This window comes from Lathyrus oleraceus, chromosome 4 (genome assembly GCF_024323335.1).
Source record: "Lathyrus oleraceus cultivar Zhongwan6 chromosome 4, CAAS_Psat_ZW6_1.0, whole genome shotgun sequence".
Taxonomy (NCBI): Eukaryota; Viridiplantae; Streptophyta; class Magnoliopsida; order Fabales; family Fabaceae; genus Lathyrus; species Lathyrus oleraceus.
The window spans coordinates 370,455,658-370,470,993 of NC_066582.1; the positions used below are offsets into that span (position 1 = coordinate 370,455,658).

General features: G+C 40.2%; 1 protein-coding gene across 1 annotated transcript; it reads left to right on the top strand.

The window, feature by feature from the left end:
* The first annotated feature begins 529 nt into the window (after nt 1-529).
* On the top strand, nt 530-1,363 carry LOC127137494 (U11/U12 small nuclear ribonucleoprotein 31 kDa protein). Its single transcript, XM_051063951.1, has one exon. The coding sequence runs from the start codon at nt 530-532 to the stop codon at nt 1,361-1,363; it is 834 nt and encodes a 277-aa protein (XP_050919908.1).
* The last annotated feature ends 13,973 nt before the right edge of the window (nt 1,364-15,336 follow it).

The following is a 15,336-nucleotide window of genomic DNA, read 5'->3' on the forward strand; positions in this document are numbered from 1 at the left end:
ATAAAATTTCTATTTCACTCTATTCTATTTTGCTAAATTTCAATAACTCTATTTATCTTAAGATATTAAAATATAATCTAAAATAATATAATAAAATTGTATATCTAACGAACTAGAAATTTTTGTCTTAAAAAATCTAGCATCATACTAACAAAAAATTATTAAAATTTATATATGCAGATGGGTGGCTGACCAATTAAATAAAAAATATTAAAACATAATAATTTTTAGTTTTATGCTATCTTTACAAGTACTCTGGCGGTGAGCAAGTTGTCCATTTACATATGGATAGTACTGCTTATAAAAAAATAAGAATGGATAAAACCATATATAAAACCAATCCAAAATATCCGGATCCATGTCCAGATCCGCTTGGAGTTTCGCTTCACTTCTCTAGGGTTTCTCAAACGCATTATAGAATCTCTCCACTCTCAGATTTCCTCTATAGATTAAAGAAGCATCGGAGAACTAATTCCGTCACCGGAAACCGAACGCCGTTGCCGGAAACAAAAAACCTGAACCGAAAAAAATGTCAAGCAAGAAGAAGCACAAACGAAAACACAGCGACAACGATGAAGACGACGACGTTTTCTACTACCGCTACTGCGCTTCGTCCTCAACCCCCAACACCACCACCGGCACCACATCCAGTAATCAACCCCAATCAAAACCGAACAACAAAGGATCATCAATAGGAGGAACAGGTGAACCCTTAGCACCATCAAAATCGACGCTATACGTTTCTAATCTAGATTACTCCCTAACAAACTCCGATCTCCATACGCTCTTCTCTACTTTCGGCCGCATCGCGCGTGTAACCGTTCTCAAAGACTGTCACACGCGCCTAAGCCGCGGTGTCGCGTTTGTCCAATTCGTTTCTCGTAGTGACGCCCAACGCGCCGTGGCCGAGATGAATAAGAAGATTCTCAATGGAAGGACTCTAACTGCTTCTATTGCTGCTGATAATGGACGTGCTCCAGAGTTTATTCGGAAGCGCGTGTACAATACTGAGACTGCTTTGTGTTATGCGTGTGGGGGGCATGGTCATTTGTCGTATGAGTGTCCTAAGAATCAGTTGGGGCCGAGGCCGCGGCCTCAGCCTAAGAAGCCGCGACGGGGATTTAGTGGGCTGAGGGATAGGGATGGGGAGGAGGAAGGTGATGATGATGAGGAGGAGGGTGGTCAGATTGCTGCGGAGCAGTTTGACGATAATTGGGATTCTGTTGTGGATGATGAAGCGGGTGAAAGGTTGCTGGGGAGAAACAGAAATGATGATGAGGGTTTGGACAACAACAAGACGAAGAAGAAAGGGAAGAAAGCTGGGTATTTCAGTGATGAGAGTGATCATGATGATGATGATTGATCATGACTATGTAGCATTGACACTTCAGATTGAAGGTGTGTGTTTCGTATTCCGCCTTACCGCATTATTCAACTAGTCATGTGTGTCGTGTCTATATATGTGCCAGTGTTTCATAGATCTAAATGGCAATTTTTTGTTTTTATCAAGATATAGTGTAATTGATGAAATTGTTTATATGTTGTTGGCTTGGTTGGATGTGTTTATGGTTTTGATCACAAGCACATGTTAGTTATTAGTTATTGTGGTAGTAATTAGTGATAGTGGTGGTGAATTGGTGATGAGCATTTTTGTGTATTCCATATTTTCATAGTTAATGAATGATGACAGACGAGTCTCTTATTTATCGGCTTAATTTAGCATTCGGTTTACCTATAAAACAGAAAGGAAAAGCCTGTTCGTTATGTTTTTTATTTTGGTTCAGTTAAAACATGTAATGTAATCAAATTGTAACACCCTGGTTTACTTTATGCACATCTTGTTATCATATAAGTAAGGTTTTTAATTACAGTTGTGGTGGTTATGTTATGATATTTGATATGTAGAATATTGTAGTCAGATATAGCTGGATTTGATGTGGTTGTTGAGATCTTGAAAAGCATAGGTTGTAGACTTGTAGTCACAATTACTGTCGCCGTTCTTGTGGAAAGCAGTTTAAAACCATGGGTAACAGTTCTTCTGATTACCTTTACTCTTTGATGTCTACTGAGCATTTTTATGCAGATTGATGAGTATTTCTCAAGTTTCTCTTAGAATGCTTAAATTGCTTCTCCCAGAGAAAATGTGGTATCCTTTTCATGCATAATCACTTGGCTGAGCTTGAGAATAATACCAATTTGTGCCTCACCCTCGACACTAGGCTTTAAATTACAGGTTTAATTATTCTGTAACTTTTTGAACCATGGGCTAATCTTGCATGTCATTGTAATGATATGTAGAAAAAGAAATTGGTTATTGTTATGCTATTTCCTTTCTTTCTGAATTATGGCTTTGAATCGGATTAAGTATAGTTATATTATATGGAGTTTGGGGTCAATTTTTACTGTTGCACTGTTGGTTTTAAGCATTGTTGGTTTTGGATATATCTATAACTCTGAAACCATATTCAGTTGACAGTTATATATAACCGATAGATACCATATTCATGATTGTCTATATACTTTTGTATGCTCATATTTTTTACTAATTGAATCATTGTCTTATGGCACAAGTTAATGAAAATAGTAGAGTTCATATCCTCTATGAATAGGATTAACATGAAGCTTGATTACATAGTACGATAATTGTACTCAGATATAAAGATATTGGGAGTTTTGTGAAATTCAGGATATCGGTTTCTTGAATTTTGTTGAAGTTTGAGCAGATTCAAATAGGGTTAATATGGGTGTTCTTGAAGAGGAAGTAGGTAAAAGTTTGGAATTTTTTTTCAAAATAATAATTATTTTTAATTTTTTTTCAAAATAACTAATTATTTAAAAAAATTATCAAAATAACCAGGTTTGGTAGAGGATGCGTCAGATGAACTGGGGCACCCCCAATGCATAAAGAGGAGGCGTCAATAGCATTGGCGCATGCATTGCGCTCCTCACGAGGAGGCGCCACTAGCATTGGCGCATGCATTGCGCTCCTCACGAGGAGGCGCCAATACTAGTGGCGCCTGCATTGGGCCTCATGAGGAGGCGCCAATGCTAGTGGCGCCTAGGTGCATTTGGTTGTGTGGGCGCTAATTCATCTGGCTGCATGTGATGGTCATGTGGGCGTCAATCCCTCAAGCGCCCACATGTTTTGTCCGTCTCTATAAATACCACGCATTGGATGCACTATTTTTCACTCAAACTCATCTCCTAATACAATTCAACCACCATCAATTTCAATTTTCCCTGTTTCAACAATGTCTGCATACATTCAAAAACAAAGTGCTGATGTAATATTTTCTGCCGTTGCGGCTCCGGTACAGATTCGAGTTTGGAACACAAATATGTTTGAACGTCTTAATCGGACGTTGTATAGTTGGTTAGAGGGAGAAATTGGAGAGGGTGAACGGATTAGAAGAATACAATGGCTTGTGTCCACGTTCAACCAACACGGAGAATTACGCGAATTGGTGGATATTAAGACAGACCAAGACGCTCGTAGGATGATGCATTACATGTTCAAAATTGTTTTGCTGGTTGTAATTGCATAGTTCTTGTATTTGTTATAATTATATGTGTTACTGTTTATGCAATGGTACTTTCGTGACAGACGTCTAATATGAAATAAATTTAATTTTTCATATATTGCAATAGAGGTACATGTAAATTTATCTGGTTGTGCTCATTCTAACACTAGGACAGTTATTACGATTGTGACCTAGTTGACGGCATGAACTACATAGTCTAACCATTTTGTTCGCCGTATCCATTTCGGTTCGAATTCGGATGCTGTTTGGGCGACCCTTTTTCTTCCTTCGCATAACTTCGTTGTGCCAGACAATGTCCCCTTGATATTCTGGCCAATAATCCTCTTTTGCCACTACGAAAAAACTAATTTTATAAACATTTGAAAGACTGACGACTTTGTAAACTTCAGATAACAAGTATGATGGATCCCTTTGAACCTTTGAGCATGCCGCAAGGACATGGGAGCGGGGGTACGAAAGGCTTGGAACTTTCTGCAGTCGCACTAACCTCTATCTAGTTCGACTCTGTACTGTCCCATCGGCATGCCCTCATTGTGATACATGGACTCGACAACACTAAACCAACCTTTACTTCGGTCAAAGACCGTAACCACATGTGTGTTTGCTTTGGCAGCTTCATGTCTGATGAATTTCATCGAAGCATCACTGAACAACTGTCCAGATTGCAACACTGAACTCTATTTTAAGCGTCTGGTTTCAAACAACGCCCTTAGCCTGAAATATGTAGCATGCACCAAAGCGATTATTGGTAGGTTACGGATGCCTTTGAAGACAGAGTTCATTGATTCCACAAGATTTGTTATCATGTGGCCCCAACTTTGATCGTTGTCGTATGCCCTAGTCCACTTCTCCAAAGGAATACCATGGATCCACCGTACCGCATCTTCGTTTGACAATCTTATTTCCTTGCGGTAGTGTTTGAAAGAAGGTTCTGATAATGTGTAACCTGCATTGACAACCTTCTTCCGCAACGTCTTATCTTTGATTTCCCGCATGAAATTCTGAGCAATATGTCTATTACATAACACATGCGTCGAAGGAGGATTTTGCCAGCCATTGTCAATGTTATTATATGCACTGATGATTGAAGGGTGTCTGTCGGAGATCAAACATAAGTTAGGCTGAGGTGCAACATGCAATCAGAGATTTCTTTTAGGAAAAAACTTCATCCCTCAGTAGTCTCCCCTTCAACTAGGGCAAAGACGATTGAAAAAATATTGATGTTCCCATCTTGTGCCACTACCATCAGTAACGTTCCTTTGTATTTTCCGTATAACCATGTACCATCAGTTTGTATAATTGGTTTACAGAAAGAAAAACCTATGATACCTGGTTGATACACCCAGAATAGACGGTGATATATTTTATTTCCAACAGCACACGTACCATCTGGTGTATAGGCGGACAATTTGTTTCCAGCTTGACAATTGTCCCGAGAGCATATTGTTTTAGAGCCAACAAGTATTTTGGAAGTTGTTTGTAAGACTCCTCCCAATTGCCAAACACATTTTCAATAGATTTTGTCCTAGCTATCCATGCCTTCCTATATGATGGAGTGTACTCGTACTCTGCCCTAATATGCGAGATTATTGTACTCACCTTTAATGATGGATTGTCGCTAATAACAGATAATATTTCATCACATATTAGCTGAGAGCTTAATTTACGATGATCCTGGATTGGGTTTGTCAGCATGCATGTGTGATCTGGACCCATTGATCCAATCTCCCAAGACTCTCTCCTCTTCTAGTACGAAGCTGACAACATAAAAAGGCAGTGCTCATTCGGACAATAAACTTTATACCTCGATGCGTCAGTTCTGTCAACTCTGAAATCAGCTGATAGTTGCATGTGGAATTTCTTAATGGCTCTTACACATTCCTCTTTTGTGCGAAATGTGTCTCCTTGTTTCAAAGATCCTTGCATCGGCACGTAAGGATTGTACCATACATCTGCTAAAGGTTCATCTGAACCCAAATTTAACCTTGTCATCTGTTGGGGTGGGCAGTATACATAACTTGTTGGTATTGGCTCCTCTTCCTCTTCAGCGTTCACCATCGAATCAACCATGATCTCAGATTCTTCTTCTTTGTCATCTAGAACATTCACCTCAGCTTGTCCGTCATCAGTCTCACAAAACACTTGTGACTGATCAATGTACAGAGACACCTGTTATTGATGTGGTAATATATACAACTCTATATCGTTGTAACCAGATTGTTCGTGACTGACAAACATATGCTGAATATCATCATCATCTCGAATCTTCTTATGATAAAATTTAACCTGGTTTTCTACAAACCAAACCGGATTTTTATAGATGATTTGGCCCACATTATTGCATTGCAATTTCTTTTCTATTCTTTGTTTCAGATGTGAAAAATTTGATCGTCGATTTATTGTAAACCGAGTTACCTCTGTGTTTCGAAAACAAAAATCGAACAACTGATGATCAAATATTTCACCTTCGACATGGGCACTGATCATGTAATGTTGTGTGGAAGGCATTTTGTTGAAATATTAAATATGTAGATATCTTTAAGGGAATTGAATGCATTGCTAAGTTGTTCATCCACACAACATAAATAATGTTTCATTGCTAACTTGGTCGTTGCATTGATAACTTGGTCATTGTTTGTACAAACTTGACCATGCATGTAGTAAAAAGAATCAACCATGCAGAGAAAAGAGTGACAAGAACACACATGCGCCTGAGCCCTGAGATTCCCACCTAGGCGCCCATTCCCTAGGCGCCATAGAGTAACTGGGGCGCCAAAAGGATGGGTGCCTCTTCACAAAAATTGGTCTTATGCGCCACTAGGAAGGGCGCCCCTTCCCATTGCCCTACACTAAGGCGCCAAGAGGAAGGGAGCCTCTTCCTTGCATGTGAAGAATCACATGTAGGCGCCAAGAGGAATGGCGCATCTTCCCTTACATGTTGATTCTTCACATGCGCCTAGAAGAGATTCCTCACATGCTATCTCTCACATGCTTTCTGAAGTTTGTCATTCCCTTGTCTTCTCTTGCCATTCCATGCAACCAATCACATTCATCTTAGGTTGCAAACCTACTCACTCATTCATCTATAAATAGCCTCTCATATCAACAATATCAAATCATCTTCATCAATACTCAATTATATTCTTCTACCACACTTGTTTCCTCTACCACACTCAAGCTTTGCAAAATCAAATCATGTCTTTGTTGACTATGGGCGATGAACATAGAGGCACGCTCGAGAATATATCGGCATTTGTATGTCATCTCTCTCTTTTTACTTTTTCTATTTTTAGTCTTATACCTTTGTTATCTATGTTTTTCTTACTTCTTATAGAGTTGTGCTTGTTGATTATGTATTTCTTCTTCTAATTGCATTTTCTTACTTTTTTATTATTAGGATCCGAAGCGGTTTAGATGTCGTGTACATGAATATGTACCCCACGATCCTTTAATAGAACCATATATTAGAGGATGTGGATTTGGAAATCTACTCAACATTGTTTCGTACTCGGTGGACTACAAGTTCATTCTAACTTTGTTGGAGAGGTGGAGACCCGAGACCCACACATTTCACCTTCCGATTGGTGAGTGTACCGTCACACTTGAGGACGTGTTCATGTTGTTGGGTCTCCGTATAGATGGAAAGGCAGTGAATGATCGAGTTAACCAAGATAACAATATCTGCAATGAATTATTGGGTGCCCATATGCTAGACGACGAAACTGAGGGAGACACGTCCGATCAAGCAAGGGGGCAAGGTATAAGTTTAAAATACCTTAAACAATATTATGCCAGTATAGTAATTCCCGACGATTCAACCGAGTATGAGAAAATAATAAAAGCTTGGTTTTATATTATGATTTTATTTGATAATTTTTTGTTTCCAGAAACTACAGGTAATTTTGTAAATATAATGTATTTACCTTTATTACGCAACACTAATAAGGTAAACACTTATAGTTAGGGTTCAACTGTATTGGCCCATCTATATAGTGCAATGTATAGAACTACAAAAAAGAATACCTATATTTTTTTTTCATGTGCGTATTTGCTTCAAGCATGGGGTTGGTCAAGAATGTCGTCGCTCGCCCCGATAAATGAGCGCCCATTCGTGTTCCCGTTTGCAACCAAGTAAGACTAACACTTTACCATTCACCATTTAGTTAATTATATTTTATATTATAATTAATAGTAAATAATATTTTTCACTTCTTTTTTATCTTAGGTAGTCAGTAAGGGGAATGAACTACAACAGGTGTCTGAAACACGCTATTGTAGTCTATTGAAATCTATTGGACCACATTGGACATGACGATGTAATAATCCTACCCAACTATATTTTAATTTAAAAATACTTCTCAAATTATTTTCCATCTAATCGTTTCGTATTGTTTTACAGTTTGTTTGGAGGCCATATCTGGGTCTAGATCATGATGTGAACCATGACGATGCTGCAGTTTGGACAACGAAGACACCGGTTATCCGATTCACTATGGCGGAAATGCACCAGAGTGACCGGGTCAAACTGCAGTTCTGAATGCTACAACAGATTCCAGAATCTCCCACGTGTTTGGGGAATTGACATCAAAAAAGGGTTGATGCACAATGGGATTATTCTGATTGGAGAGACTTTGCAAAAGACATGTGTCGTCCATAGAGGAATCAAAGACAACACATCTTGAACGAACCAGATATCCATGGTGCAAGACCGACTCAACATAATATATGGCATGGTTTAGATCGGTAACAACTCAACAATTTGTATCTGAGCCGCGGTATTTGATGGATCCACGCCAACATGCTTCGTCGTCGTATGCCCCACAATAATTCACCACCCAACACCAATGTGAACCCACCCAAACCCAACAACCAACCAAACAACATCAACCAACCACATACACACAACAACCAAACAGCCAACATCGCAACCCGTTCATGCCAACCACCCAACAACCAACTGTAGCGGTGTATTCGTTACTATATGATCTATTGATTAAATCATAAGCAAAGCATACAATGAATCGAGTCGCCACCGCACTTTTATTTATCCAAAGGACTGGCTAAAAAGCGAACAAAAGCCTAAGAAGTTTTACACGTAGAAAACTAATGAAAAGATCAGAGAGTCTGGGTAAGGGGTAAATTACGCAACGGGAAGGTGTTAGGCACCCACTGCGTCCTAGGTACTCCTAGGGAGCCCTTTTCACACTTGTTGTACAAAAATTGTTATTTGTTTTGAATTATTTATTGTGCAAACATGAATGGGATGATGAGAAAAGAATATACAATTTATGATTTTTGTGTTTGAACGGATGAACCCGTTGCCTACGTACCTTTCCATAAAAGGTAAAGGATCAAAACGCCGTAGTTCGGCTAAAAGATTTCCAAAAGTTAGTGGATCCAATTATAAACACAAGCCTTAAGGTCTTACGTTATCCACGGGAGAAAACTCAACCTTATACAAACAACGAGTCCACCATGTGAGAAAAGCTTCAACTTGCTAGTGAGGGGTTAACCATATAATAAGCAAGGAAGACTTACAATTCAGTCAACTAAGGACAAATAGGTGAGATTAACATCAACCAACTAGGATAAATCAAACCTATGGCTAATGTATGAAAACTTAACAAGAATGGACAAAGCCACAAAACAATTGAATGGGTGAAGTTAATTGATTATGAGTATTCATGAAAGTAGGGTCAAAGTATGATTAAGATTGATTCAAAAGAAGTATTATGAAATGGAGTTTGAAAAGTCAAGGACTTAGGGTCCAGGTTTCTAATTTTGAAAACATGAAGATGTTTGCACAATATTTATCTCAAGTTTTGAAAGCAATGTGTGAAAAGGTCTAGGACAAAATGGGTGAATGGATGAAGATGGAGTATAAAACTCCCTAGAAGGTTCACCTCTTGAAATCATATAGAAGATGACTCAAGTGTGTCCTTTGGAATAGGCAATGAGTAATAACGCAAAAGCAAACAAAAGAAGAAAGTCAACAAAAGCGGATACCGGATTGTCGCAACCTGAAAAATACAGTGCGAAAAAAACAACCGGCGAAAGAAAATGACAGAAGAGTCGCCACCGTGCGTTATTCATCCCAAAGGAGGGAAAGGAAACGCTCGAAGTAAACCTGAAAAGAGGGAAGGAAAAGACAAGGTCTCGCAACCAAATCTTGGGTTCGGGAGTCGGTTATGCGAAGGGAAGGTATTAGCACCCCTACGCATCCGTAGTATTCTACGGGATCCACTTTTGTAGTTCTTGTCTAAAGGGTGTGAGTTTATCTTGTGCTGTTTACCAAAGAAAAAAAAGGGTTAGATGAAAATGACTCGCGTGGATGTCGCATCCACTGCATACGTATCTCATCTGAATATGAGAATCAGAGTCTTCGTAGCTCGGCTGACCTATGGGTTGGGGATGTGTGCTCGCTAAGACATCGCGTCTTATGCCTACGTATCTCATCTGGAATAAGAATCAGAGCAAGCCGTAGTTCGGCTAACTACGGGGTTATGGAGTGGGTTTTGGACGAACGACGTTACTACGCAATCTACCGGATGCTCGACCTTTGGAGACTTACTCGCCTGTAGTAGAAGGAGTAAACGTGTTGCTTTGGGTTTTAGGGTTTGGGATGCTCGAGGGCAAAAAGGCAGTCCTTGACGAAGGAACCGCGCTACCTGCAGGGATATGAATACAAAACACAAAACATGTATCTCAAAGTAAAATGCCACCAAGGGCTCAAACATTGCCTCCTATCGAGGTCTTCCAGCTAAGAAAGCGATAAAGTATGAGAGAGGGAAAAAATTACCACACGGATAAAGATCCGAAGTTACAGCAATTAAAGGAATGGGAAACCCAGGGATCCTTCCAAGCTAAACACCATCAAAGAAAGTGAGTCAGTACAGGTAATCGGAATGAAACCTCCAGGGGGTATCCCACAAATAAAGTGGGAAACCACGCAAGTTATCCCTGCAAAAGTTAGGTGCCTTCACAAAAACTCAACAAAAGGGTTAGTGAAGCAAAATAGGGTAACCAAGAGTTTCCCTCAAATCAAAATGTAATCACATAAATCATGCCCTTTCAATTCACTAAAAGCTCATAAAAAGCAACCAAAGGTAGGAGGCCTAAACCTCTTGTCAAACACATGCATCAAAAGGGTATCAAATTCACCCATAATACCTCATATATTTAGAGCATTCAAATTAAAGGCATAAAGATGATGGATATAGGGCAAACCTGATTGGAGAAGAAAAATCAAATGGCAGGGTTTGCTTGAGCTGAAAGTCTGTGAGTCAGAATGAACCTTTCAGAGTTGCCTGGAGGTTGCTGCAGAGTAGCTTGTAGGATTCCCTGCAGGTTTTGTCCAGTGTTTTGTTCCAAGGAAACCTCAGAGCATTTTGCTTCTCTCCCTTTTTCTCAAGTGAATCTCCCAGTGTAACTCCCAGTCCCCTTTCCTCTACTGAAACCTCAGTATTTATAGACTGATTTTCGTGGGTAATGGGCTCAAATGAGGGAGACCCAAGTCCAAAATAATTTGTTATATTTTATTTATTTATTTATTTTAATTAATTAATTAATTAATTAATTAATTAAATAAATTTTTTTTTTTTCGTTTTCGTTTTTTTTTTCGTTTTGGTTTTTTTTTTTTTTTTTTTTTTTTTTTTTTAGGAAAAATGAAGGGTAAATTTTGGGGTATTACAGCTGCCCCTATTCAATCAACTGGAGACCCGGAAGGAAGATGACAGCTGCTTTCGTGCTTTCGAGGTATCAAGGGATTGAATACAATAAAAGCCCAAAAATTTGCACTGAAGTGAAGTGAAGTAGCAATGTCTGTCAGAATCGACAAAGAGGTGGTTTTGAAAGAAGAATCCGTCTGGTACGGTGAAAGTCAGTCTGAATACCGAAAAAGAATGTTAACTTGGATACCAAGATAAATGGTAACACAGAAATAACCATGGCCTGAATGCCGCTCATCAGTCTGAATACTGGAAATGACTTCGATCTGAACATCGGAAACTTGGCCTGAATGCCACAAGTCGCATCGACCTGAACGTCGGAAACTTCTTCGATTTGAACATCGGAAAATTGGCCTGAATGCCACAAGTTGCATCGACCTGAACGTCGGAAACTTCTTCGATCTGAACATCGGAAAGACTTGGCCTGAATGCCACTTCGATCTGAATATCGGAACACTAGCCTGAATGCCACTTCGATCTGAATATCGGAACACTGGCCTGAATGCCACAAGTCGCATCGACCTGAACGTCGGAAACTTCTTCGATCTGAACATCGGAAACTTGGCCTAAATGCCACTTCGATCTGAATATCGGGAAAACTGGCCTGAATGCCACTTCGATCTGAATATCGGAACACTGGCCTGAATGCCACTTCGGTCTGGATACCGGAAAACTGGCCTGAATGCCACTTCGGTCTGGATACCGGAAAACTGGCCTAAATGCCACTTCGGTCTGGATACCGGAAAGACTTGGCCTGAATGCCACTTCGGTCTGGATACCGGAAAGACTTGGCCTGAATGCCACTTCGATCTGAATATCGGAACATTAGCCTGAATGCCACTTCGGTCTGGATACCGGAAAACTGGCCTAAATGCCACTTCGGTCTGGATACCGGAAAACTTCATGCCTGTCAGCATTGGCAGAAATAGGGAATGATAATAGAGGAGGCGCATGGGCCAATGACACTTGCTGGGGATAACAAAGGTAAGTCATGAACAATCTTCAGTCTGAGTACTGGAAACAACTTCTAGCTTATCACTTGGGATACCGAGAATGTTTTATGCTTACATGCGTATGTTTGAATTTTTCAATGGCGTAATGCTCCATGAAAATGGAAATGCTACGCGATTTGGAAGGATGCAATGCAATATGATTCTACATGCAGGGATGCGAAATGCTGGGTAGAATGCCAAGCTGAGGCAAGGGGATCTACTGGGGAAATGATCACCATCCTCTGGGCTCTGGCCAGGCTGTTGGAGATGCACAGCGCAAAGAACTCTGTGGGGAGATGACTAGCCATGCGGTGTTCTGGCCATACCGAGACTCTGATCGGGGAAAGAATGGCATTGGAAGCCTGCTGCTGAGGAAAGCTACAATGGTTCTGGCAACCACGATTTGCGAGAGATGACTCAGCAGGGGGAGCAAACACTGATACGGTACCGAGGTTCTGCTTCAAGGAAAGAAACCATGGATCTGGCATTGGGATTATCGATCTGGCATCGAACTCTAAGGAGCAGCCACTTCTGCTGGAAAGATACAGTCTGGCACTGTCAACTCCGCTGGGGATATATAGTCTGGCACTGTCAACTCTACTGGGGAGTGTATGTCCTGAAACAAATGCTTGGGGAAGTACAGTGGTGAAAACCTGCTGGGGATTGAAGAATCCAACACTCTGATCAGCTCTGCAGGGATAAGACACCAGATTCTTCTGTTGGCGACTTCACTGGGGAAGATATTCACGATCGTCCGCAGGGGATTTTAATGGAATTCCCCGAGGGTATCTGTTCTGAATAGACGATCCAAAGCACTTAAAATTTACAGCAATTTTAAATGTTTATTAAGCATGTACCTGTAAAGCCCTTATGTGTCATGATGCAATGTTTATCAAAAATTCGGACGTCACTTTTGCAAACAAAACAGTAAAATGAAAATGAAAACAGAGATATACTGAATAACATGATTTTATTGATTGAATGGCCTCTGAATAGGCATTTACATCAGGAAGCAATCCCTGGAAAGAGGTAATCGCACAAAAGATAAAAACAGAAATTAATCTAATGGCAATGTGAAATGGATTTCTATTGGGTTCCAATTCTGCTATGACTTGCTCGTCTTCAAGATCCTCTAGATGATCAGCTTTCTGAAAGAGTGATTGGACTGTTTCCTATCCTTCAAAAATTTCCAGTCATTGGCACGAGATGAGATTCAGAACTACTCAGAACGCAGTCATTCGCTTAATCCCTAACTTTTGCCTGGATCGCCCTTTTCGGGTTTTCGATCCACCGGGATACCCATTTTTGCCTAAGTTGCCTTTTCAGGTTTTCAACTTACCGGGTGTACAATCTTTTTTTATTTTTGTCCCTAATTTTTGCCCGAACCTTTTCATTTTCTTGGTTCGCCGGGACGCCCATTTTTGCCTGGACTACTCTTTTTTACTGTCCAGCGGGTCTATTTTATGCGAAGTATTTTTTAACTCCGTCTGAGTTCACAGGGGAAGTGAAGTTTTCACCATCCATAGTTGCAAGCATTAAAGCCACACCATCAAAAACCTTGGTGACAATATATGGTCCATCATAGTTAGGAGTCCATTTGCCCCTGTGATCTGTCTGAGGAGAAAGGATCCTTTTCAACACTAAATCTCCGACTTGGAAACAACGAGGACGCACCTTCTGATCAAAAGCTCTCTTCATCCGACTCTGATACAACTGCCCATGACAAATGGCTGCCATTTGCTTCTCTTCGATAAGACTCAACTCATTGAACCTTGTCCGAATCCATTCAGCTTCATCTAACTTGACATCCAACAGGACTCTTAGAGAAGGAATCTCCACTTCAACAAGTAGGACCGCTTCCATACCATACACCAGGGAGTAAGGGGTTGCCCCGGTCGATGTACGTACTGAAGTGCGGTACCCATGCAAGGCGAAGGGTAACATCTCATGCCAATCTCTGTACGTGACGACCATCTTCTGCACAATCTTCTTTATGTTCTTATTTGCCGCCTCAACAACGCCGTTCATCTTAGGGCGGTAAGGGAGAAGAGTTATGGTGTTTTATTTTGAACTGCGTGCAGAGTTCAGCAATCATCTTGTTGTTCTTCCGGAGAGAGCAGGTTTCTCAGATGTATATTTGATAAGATCCATCTTAGAAATCAATAAAGTGGTATGATTCAACATATAGTGTCTTAGTCGACGAGCAGCCTAAGCCAAAGCATAGCAAGCTTTCTCGAACTGGGAGTATCTTGTTTCACAGTCGGTACCTTGTGCTAAGGTAGTATATTACATACTCTTTTCGACCAGACTCGTCATGTTGCCCCAACACACACCCTATTGAATTTTCTAACACGGTCAAATACATGATTAGAGGTCTTCCTTCAACTGGTGGCATCGGATTTATAGGTTCTTGGAGATACTTCTTGATTTTGTCAAAAGCTTCTTGACATTCATCATTCCATATCATCTCTTGATTTTTCCAGCGAAAACCTCTACATAGTCACGTAACATCCGACTCAATCTTTCTTTGACACTGTTTTCCAAGCCTGCTCCTATTTTGACTTCTTTCTTGGCGTCTTCGGTGCCGAGATTAATCACTTCAATAGACTCTTGATGCGGTTGAATAACCCTTTCCTCTTGTTTCAATAACCTGGTAAGTTCTTCAGGGAGTTCACAGTCTTCATCACCCTCTTCTTCAGCTTGAAAGATTGGATTTTCAAAGTCGAAGCGAGCCATAGCAGAACCGTTATCAATAGGATCCAGTGTTGTGCATCTGTATGAGTGATGGTATGTGCTTATGAGTGTGAACAAGAAGTGAAAACTAAACAAAACATTGCCATTTTTTTATTTTGAAAAACTGCAAAAATAGAAAGACAGGGAACGAAATATTTGAATGCAAAAATACGTCCTTTATTTATGATAAAAAATGCAAGTGTCACATAGATGGGCCCTACAATGAGTCATTACGCCCTGGGCGGAACGTAAGACTTGGATATGCATGAATAAACAAAGAAAATTACTCTTCAAGAAGAGTGACTTGGATAATCTCTTCAGAAGACCAATTGTTGAGAACTT

Excerpts from the sequence above, each read along its gene's own strand:
- LOC127137494 (XM_051063951.1), top strand. The coding sequence starts at position 530 with ATGTCAAGCAAGAAGAAGCACAAACGAAAACACAGCGACAACGATGAA.